At 30.8% G+C, this 10046-nt stretch overlaps 1 protein-coding gene across 2 annotated transcripts; it reads right to left on the bottom strand.

Annotated features, from left to right (window-relative positions):
• Window positions 1-103: 103 nt before the first annotated feature.
• LOC135584803 (uncharacterized) lies at window positions 104-5460 on the bottom strand. 2 transcript variants are annotated; one of them, XM_009400279.3, is made up of 8 exons: window positions 5209-5460; window positions 3339-3432; window positions 3205-3255; window positions 2773-2823; window positions 1600-1779; window positions 1372-1491; window positions 938-1071; window positions 104-373 (listed from the first exon to the last, which is right to left on the bottom strand). In XM_009400279.3, the coding sequence occupies exons 1-8, from the start codon at window positions 5358-5360 to the stop codon at window positions 307-309; spliced, it is 849 nt and encodes a 282-aa protein (XP_009398554.2). In that variant the 5' UTR covers window positions 5361-5460; the 3' UTR covers window positions 104-306. The 2 variants fall into 2 exon arrangements, with proteins under 2 accessions (XP_009398554.2, XP_064961852.1); XM_065105780.1 differs by having other exon boundaries at window positions 2650-2823; window positions 5209-5459.
• Window positions 5461-10046: the final 4586 nt, after the last annotated feature.

Raw genomic sequence — 10046 nt, forward strand, 5'->3', positions numbered from 1 at the left:
AAAAATATAACATGTCTAAGAAAAAGCTCAAAAGATTTTTTTTTTCAAGAATTCCTACAAAATTATACATGTATAAGCCATAAACATCTCAAACAAACAAACAAACAAACAAAGACTTTCTTAAAAATGCTTGGCAAACAAAATTGCCAAATAGCATCTACAAAAAGCTCAAGTTCCTCTCATGGTGCTCACACACCCAAACTATGATAAAGCTTGTGATACACAGGCCACATAAATAAACATGGTGGAAGACAAGACCACAGGGATCAGAATCAGATTTAAAGGTGAAAATTTTTGTCTGACATCTCAAAAGGACTCTTTGAAAAGACGAGGAAGCACTTCGTGTGCACTGATATCCAATGCCTCTGGGTTCCTGAAACAAGATGGCCAACGTTTGTGAGACCCTAACTTGATTCAAAATACTCTGATAAATAAATGAGTACATATCAAAAACTTTAAACTTAGTAAAATCACGCTATCAAGGATCGGTGTCGCATATGTGAATAGAAATAGCTTCCGATATATTCTAGAAGGTTGCAATACAATTGGAGCGTAAATGTGCAATCTGCAATCACCATGCCTTTTTGATATTGCTACTCACCCAAAAAACGAATTTGTTTTTAATTAATCAAAGGCATGTCAAGAAGATATAAGCACAGAAGCAAGTGGAATGGTTTCAGAAATGACACTGTTTATAACACTTCCAGTAAGGAAACTGAAATGAGTATACAACTTAGTCATAGTGGTATTTCAGTAGATGCAAATATCGAGCTTACTAGAAGTTAGTTTCCTGCCAACAAAAGCTATACAAAACAAAGATTGACTTTTAAAAGTTAAAACCAACAAAACAGCATGCACATTGTCATCCAGAATGTGATACATGCTTTGCTATACCTCACCAAGAAACCAAGGGAGCTAGGAATAGAAATCGAATTACCTGCACAAAATCCGGCCTTTCTCCGTGGAGCTAGGAATGAACCATAATTTACGCAATAAAGGCGACTCAAATTGCACAAAGAAGCCATTACTCTGGCCAAGCTTCCACTTTCTTGAACCTTGCCCTTTCCACACCTACAAGATATTTGCATGACTGTGAGATCCATAACAGTCAAAACTGTTCTTGCACATCCACTATTATAGTACCAGTCTACGAGCTACAAAAGTACTTTGAATTCCTACAACACTTTTAACATATATAGTGTGCTTTCCTAGAACGACCCATATCAGAAGGGGAAAACAAAGAACAGTTTACTTCTGTAATAAAATGACATTATCAAAATACCAACATCAAGACAACAAGAAAAAACTTAAATATACTCAGATGAATCAAAGGACTAGGCAAATAAACATAAAATGTAATCTATAGCTTACCTGTGGATAGGCCATAATGCTCTTTGGTGCAACCAAGCAAGCAGCCCTGGAAAATGAGTCCTCTGCATACTGCCTTAAAAATGAGAAACAGTTGCTGTGTGTATGGGGAGATTCAAATGCCTGGCATAGGAAAATAAATCAGAAAGATCAACATCATGAAATATGAGCTCGTATTTGATCGAATGTAGAGTACACAAATACTATATTAACCAGGCTGTTCTCGATTACCTTGTCTATATTGACAACTGGAGCATACTTATCAGTCTGAGTCTTCTGCTTATCAAGAAGGAAATTAACCCTAGGATCAACCTGACCAGTCTCATGCCATGCTTTTATAGCTGAATCCATTACATCAGCAAGGAAAGAAAAGATATCTTGCCATACTTCCTCAGCTCCAAATTTTGAAGACTACAAGCAGTCATGCCAGTTTAATTTTAGTAGCAACAAGAGAGGAGCAGGATCATCCAAAATTTCACCCACTAATTGTTAAAGAGGAAAAAGGATGTCTAACAGAAAAAATCAGATTAAAGAGAGAGCAAAAAAAGGACATAAGTATACATGGGTGCCTACTTAGAAAACTTTAGACCATTCCTTGACCCTCTAAGTAATCACATGGTGAAAAGATATCCACATCATTTTAGTTACAACCTCACCCTGTATGCATATCACTTCTAATTGTCAATTAAATGGTTATTGGTATGACATGTAACTGAACGACCCTCTTTCAGAGAATTTCTTCAATGGCTAATCTAACAAGCCTCTAAATTAAGCTAAAAGCCAAATCAGTTCCTAGATAACCCATTCAACAACTAAAGTTACAAAAGAACAAACTCCTAAATCATCCATCATAACTGTTTCAAGTGCAAAGAGTGTTAGGTACAGACCTTAAAAGAAAAAAAATGTACCCAGTGGTGCATAAGGCTCCCGTCAATGTTAGGTACAAACCTACAAACTAATATTGCTACTTCTAACCTCAAGCAGGGAATAAATCAGCAAATGATATACAGAAAAAGAATTAATTAAGTTAATATGACAAACATTTTCTTTGAGGTTTCAACAAGTAACAATATGACTTTAAATTACAAATCAACCAGTACAGAAGCTTCCACTTCAGGCAGAGCAAAAATTTACATCCTGAATTTATTGATAGAGACAATTCTCAAGTTGCAAATAGAGTGCAATAAATCAAACTTAGTTGAAAATACCCATATCTAATATGCCTTCACCATTATTGGTTGGTCAAATAAAGTAAGATAAGTCTAAGTATCATGAACTCACAAATTCAGGTTTCAAGGGATCCAAAAAATTTCTCATGTCAAAGCTAGAACGGATATTTTCTACTTCCAGAGCTCGCTTCTTTTCTCTGGCTAATTGTGTGATTCTCTTTATTTTCTTTGATACCTCAGAGCTCTGTGGATTGCATTGCAAAGCCACTTGGAATGCAGATATTGCCTGCAAGATGCAAAATAGTGGATATCAATACAGAAGGATAATGTTTCAAATCAGTGGCAGCAGAAAGTAAGATCAAAGGAAATGCCTAAGGGTGCTCTGTGCATACTCGACTAATTGGCAAAGGAGGTATTCAAGCCGGTTATCTAGTTTATGAACAAACTTATGTGTAATGATACATAATATATACCAACAAGTTTTCCTAAAATATATCTACTGCTGCAGATAATTGGTCCAGCAAGTTGCAACAACCAAAGGATAGCAAATCATCTGCTCAGCTTAAAAGCAAGGCAAAAGCTTCAAGACATATTCAAGACTGCTTTGTTCATATCTTGATATGTCCTATCAATTATGAAAATACTTTTTTAAGTTTATTGTACTTACATCATCATAGCGTTCCATTGCTTCCAAAATGCATCCTTTCCTGAAATAACCCTAAAAGGGGATCAAATGACAGTTAACTTTACCTACAAACAGAGAGATATTCTACAAGTGAACAATCAACGTAGATGAACAACCTTCTCCCACTGGGGGTTTAGAGAAATCGTTGTCTCAGCATCAGCAAGTGCTTTATTGAGTTTAACCAAATGGAGAAATGCAGCAGCACGGTTACTGCATGATAACAATATCAGGTGTAAAAGAAATAGAAACACTAAATTGTAGATAACACAAAAAATTAAATAAACTAAATCAAAATATTGCCTTGTTAGGATCCTAATTAAGGATTAGTAACATCTGATAGAAGTATGTTAATATTCTATAGGACTCTATAATGAACAATTTATCATTTTTAATGCCCCTTACATTTGAAAAGATACACTTCACATTATCAATCCAACAATAACAAATGATTAATTTATCCTGTTATGGTTGCTGCATCGATTGCCTATAATTGTTCAATGTTGTTGCCAAATGCAGGAACCAATATCAATAGTCTAAAGAAACAGCATCCCATAGTAACTCTGTTACATTTCAACTTAATCAGCCTTGCCCAGTCAAAGCAGCCAGCAACCAGATAGCAGCATTTCAAATTATTTTTGGAGATAATCAGAATTCTAGAAATAGCAAACAGAGAATACTTCGTTTAACCTGTACCTAGACTGAGCAAATTGAAATCCTTCATCTGCATATAGCCCAAGTTGAACCATTGATTTAAGTCATGATAACGCAATTGTACATTATATAATTTGCATTATCATAAAAAGAACAAACAAGTGTCAACAAGGGATTCTCGTAATTTAATGAGAAGAAAAGAACTCTAAAGCTATCAAATAGAGACCTATATATCAACTATTTTTTTTATTACATGAAGAAAAGAAATAACATCCTAGTATGAATTATTGGTTTTAAAATCCATTCAAGAGATGTCTAAAATTCTCAAGATATGAATCCTAATAATGGAATAATATGCCAAATCCAAAATATACACATATTGGGATTCGTCAGCCCAGTAAAATCCACTAAAGATACACTTAAAGTTTTTAGGCATCATTTGTAAGCAATCACAAAATATTAGAGGAATAAAAAAAAATTATCATATTACTATTTCGTGTTGGTGAAAATACTTGGTTAGCCATGTCATTTCCTAATCGAACATCAGAGCCATGTGAAAGGGTTTCTCAATTTCTAGTGCTGAGAAGTTTGAGAGCACCATAAACAAATGGTTGTACAGAACCCTTCAAGAATATAATATTCAATTGCTGGTGAATGAGTAGATAAATGTCGAAGCACAATGTTGACAAGCCAATCCATGGGAATGAAATTAGCCAAGCACATTGAAGTCCCAAACCAACCAGTCATAACTCGTTTGATCTAGAACTTTTACAGTGGCTTTCTTGCATTCACTTTGATCCTACTTGCATTAAGTACAAATTGTGCTTTTCCACAGGCCGCATGCTCTCCCAGGTATCCTCAAAGCATCTTGAGAACAATATAGACTCTTTTTTCTTTTCCTTGGATAATGCTGACAGCACTTCCTAAACCCCAGCAAACAGCCTAGCATCACCTAGCTGACAAATATTTCTCTACAGTTGCATCGATCTAGTACAGCCAACAACATCAAATACTAGAGAGGATTTAACGGCCTTCCAGTTTTACCCACAAGAATATGTACCTAATAAGCTACCAGGAATTGGCAACAAAAAGGATTAGGCCTTTCTGCGTGTCCGCTGCCAATGTCCAAATTTTAGTCTACCGTCCAATCTAACAAAGCTTCGCCGCTATAGAAAGAGAACAATATTCACACAAAAAGAGCCATCTTTGCTAAATGTATCACATCCAGAATCTAGAAAGTTAAACTCTTCCAAGATTTCTTCTTTCTCATCGTACATCATTAAAAAAAACAAAACATCCACAAAGACCCAAACAACGAAAGATTCGATGTCGAACCTGTAAAGGGTGGGATTGCTGGGTTCCAGCTTGATGGCTTGTGTGTAGAGCGCAGCGGCCTTCAGGTAGTTCCCGGCTTTGAAGAACTCGTTCCCCTGGTCCTTCAAAGTGGCTCCCCCTCCCGACGACGAACCGCCACCGGCTTCGGCCATCGGTCTCCTTCGAGCTACTTAGGGTTAGGGTTCCAGTCTCGCGCTGCTTTCGACTCTCTGCTCGAAACACCGATGGCCCAAATCAAAGCAAATAATGAAGAGAGATGCTTTCGATCACCAGCAACGATTATTCATTCCCCGCAAAGCTACCTTCATTTCTACTGAAAGAAAAAGCGGGTCCTCTTGTGGAGCCCGCTGTGCTTACAAGGCTACCGATACTATTTTCTAAGCGTTGTTGAGAACAACGACTGAATCGACCAGAAAGTCTGCGGGGGTGATGTGTTTTAATCGACCGCACCATAATGTGTGGATCCAACACGTTAAGTGCGACGAACCACGTCACCAATGAACTTATTACGGTCGATTCGATCGAACTCGTTTACGTTCTACATAGTGTTGTAGACCCAACCACAAAATCACGTCATCTCATCAAACAATAAGATGATAAAAATATTTCTACAACATAATGCTAAGTTTAAATAAGGCAATTAACTTAGTACATTTTTCGCATAACTTTCTCTAAACTAGTGGATCGTTTGATTCATGTCGAAGCTCTTAAAGCATCCATGTTAGGTTTTAGACATCATATGATTCATATTAGTTCCAAGTTTGATGTGATAGAGTATTAAGCTAAATTATGGACCATGATTTCAGGATTTGGATGATGAATGTAATTATAGATAAGACTAAATGTAATAATCATCATTTTATATTTTTCCTAAAAGATGCCTCACGTTTTTATTTATTTTCATCTGTACTCTTATTTTCTCTTATATTTGAAATTATTGTATCCAACCATAAAGTGAATCAATCTAAAAACATTTTAATTAATATAAATTTTAAGTTTTTTTTATATTTTTTATTTTTATTTTAATAATAATACATATTTTAAACCTAGTAATTATAATAAATCGATTTATATGATATTTTAGATTGTCGTTTCCCATCACAATATCTTTATACATGTGGCAAAAAATTATAATCTGATTTAAAAAACACTATAATCGACATAAAAGTGTAATTTTTATCATTCTTTTTATCAAATAAATAAAAATTCTTATTTAAAACTCCACAAAAGATGATAAATTAGTTTATATAGTATTCAAATTTTTTTGTTCTTAGTTATAATATTTTTTAATATACTAAAAATACTTATAGATCGATCTAATGTAAAGACGAGAAGTTGCTCTTGAGATGTCCTCCTATCAACACTTTTTTTGGGAACAGGAGAAAAACCCAAATCAGTGACTTTCCCAATAATTTGTCCAATGATTATATTAATATTAAATCATACTTAGAATTAGTTATAATTTTAAAAATTTGTGGGAGGTATATTTCCACGTGTATATTATAAGTTTTTGGTTTAGGATGTATTAACTAATTCAAAAAAAAAATCTAATTATAAAATTAACTGAACATATAATTTATCTCGAGTCCTTTTTTACCTCTGAATAGACTCCAATATCAATGCATATAACCAATTTAACCAATGAAAGTTCACTCGATTAAAAAGTTTAACTTTTAGTCGAATGATTTTAATAAATTATGTTTTTTTTATTTTATATTATAACACTAATTTTTTATATAAAGTCAATCACAATCAGCTTCTTCTTTTTTTTTCCTATGATTCGAGTTTTTCTTCAATCAATATTTAAATAAATTTAAAGTGGATTTGCTCGATTAAGACCAAAAGATTCACAACTATCTAAATATAAATAAATAATTATAATACAAAAATATTCTTTTAATCTCATAATATTTCATGGTCAAATTTGAATTATTGTAGCACATAAGATATTTTTTATCTATTTAGATTTAGTGTATGAAGGTTCAAGGACAACTATTGACACTCCACACTTGGAAGCTAGTACATGTAATTGAGAGAAATGCCTTCCCTGTCCGCCTCTCACTTGCCACCAAAACCCTTCTCTCTTTCTTATCTCTCTCAACCTTGAACCCTCGTGACCATGACAAAAACTTTCGGCAAGTCCGACGTCAACATCATCCGCTACGTCTCCTCCCTTGTCGACTTCCATAGTATCTCCAAGTAGAGGTCTCTTTTATCTGATCTTTCTTTATCTTATTCATCGTATTAGGTATTCTAATTTATGACCTATTTAATTATATAAGATATATTATACATTTAATAAATTCTAATTATAATTATTTTTTCAGTCAATAAAAAGAAAGTTCAGTTATAATAAAATTTCTTACGAGATAATTTTAATGGGAGGGACATTTATAATTACTTATTTTAGGTCATCTATTATCATTTATAAAAAGATAGAACATCATATTCAAAATATGATGTAATGTTAAGTTATACATTAAAAGAGTACAAATTCTTTCTCATCTTCTTTTAAATTATATTTTAATTCAATCACTTAAAGTGGTTACGTGAAAGATAGAAAGAGAAGACAATGCAAGTATACTTATCGTTGTAAATCGATATCACTATTTCTTTTAAATTTGATGATGACATGTTTGTATATTAAATAAAGATTTTATGATGTCGAAAGGTATATAATCATAATCTTTTGATCTATTGTTATTTGATTTCAGTTTATAGTATTAAAGTTTTCCTATATAACAACATAATTATAATTCTTATGCTAGCAAATTAGTATCAGTATCATGCTTTAAAATCAAATACCTTATCACAATATCCATAATTTGATAATAATAAATTATGTCATAAAATTTGATAAATATTTTTATTATACATAAATGGAAAAATAAATTATAGATATTTTATTTTTATCCATGTGATATAATGTATTGTTGTTAAATTTAACTACTTGTGTTATTTAAAAATAATAATTATTGTTTTGGATATTGAAATAATTATTAAATATATAAGAACGAAAGAAAATTATGAAATGATATTTATTTTTTATAAGAAGGAATGATTTATTTTTATCATGATTATAATTATCATATATTTTTGAACTATTTTAACATAAATTAGATTAAAATTTTTTAATAATTATTATGATTATTATTGAACTATTTTAACATAAATTAGATTAAAAAATTTGGTAGATATTATTTATAATTTATATCCCTATGTTTTATCTAACTAATAGTTGCCAAAGTGGCATGAGATGATAAGCTTATGGGATATAAATTATAATAAATATTTTTTATAATTTTATAAATTATATTTATATATTATTATATTGATCTTATGATCATCAAAGTAGCCTAGATCAATAACATATTCTCAATATGATTGACAAAGCTGTAAACTTAAGAATATTGTACATGAATGTAGTTGAGTCATTTCTCGTATAATTTTTTTTTCATTTAGCTTATTTAATATTCACAATAATAAGATTAATAATAAATAAAACTTAGAATTAACTAACATATATGTTAAGAAATAATTAATATTAAATAAGAAAAAGACTTATAATATTTAGGTATTACTCAATAGTGGGTAACAATAAAAGAAAGTTGAAACATAAAGCACCTTAATTTATAAATCATATATAAACTCATAAAAAAATCTTTATAATAAAATATTACTTCTACGACAAAAAAAAAAGGTCATGCGAAGAATGATTGTATCGTTTGGTTCCGAAAGATATAAGTCTAACTTTTACAAATTAAATATTACATAAGTCTTTTTCTAATAATTGGTGGATTGATTCTAACACTTTTACTTATGTTATCAATAATAAAGTTTTATTTTAATATAAAAGTAAAAAAAAAATATATTCATCGTTACAGGAGATCATCTTAATATTGATGATGCACGCTATGTTCCTACAATTATAGAAATTTAGTTTTTTTACATATAATTATTAAGATATTGTTTCTGTTTTAGTGATCGCAAACTTTGATTCAATAAAAACTTAACTTTTATTATGTATGATGGTTTGTATAAAATTAATTTAAATATTAAGTTTACAATAATTCTATAATCAAATATAGTTTTAAGAATCCATTGAGATTATGTATGCTTAAATCTGTCGGTCACTCCATATTTCCTATTTTAGTAAGAGAAAGATATTTTTATCACCTTTATAAATAGCATGTTGAGATATAACTATGTATATGTTATCTATTTAAGGTCTTAGACTATTAATACCTTGAGAAGTATATAAATGAAATCGAGAGATGATTATAAAAAAATATTAAATTTATATAAATATGAGTGATAAATTTTATGCTAAATATGATGAGTCTTATCGTAATTTTAGTTTTTTTGTTAGATTTTTTAAAAAGGTGAGGTATTCAATTTGTCTAACCAAATGTGTCACAACAGAACGAGATTATTTGAAGGAAGAAGCACACTCTAAGGATGGTTATATATATCGACGAGTTAGGAGTACGATGAGTTATTAGTCTGTACTATGATTAATGTAAAGAGAAGCTTTAAAAATAATTATGTATATTTTGAACAAGGTTCTTAATAGGTTAATTTCATAAATTCTTTTGAGTTATAGACGGGTAAGAAACCTAACTTGAGATATTAACATATTTAAGATTATTCTACGTAGATAAAGATTTTTAAATTATATGAAAAAATAGATTTAATGATAATTTTATGTATTTTATTATTTATCTATAAAAAATCAAAGGGATACAAATTTTATTATTTTAATCATAATCGAGGATAGTTGAATATGTGTATAAAATTTTATTTGCTAGTGGTGATCTTAGTTTATTGTATGAAACTAT

This window comes from Musa acuminata, chromosome BXJ2-4 (assembly GCF_036884655.1).
Source record: "Musa acuminata AAA Group cultivar baxijiao chromosome BXJ2-4, Cavendish_Baxijiao_AAA, whole genome shotgun sequence".
Taxonomy (NCBI): domain Eukaryota; kingdom Viridiplantae; phylum Streptophyta; class Magnoliopsida; order Zingiberales; family Musaceae; genus Musa; species Musa acuminata.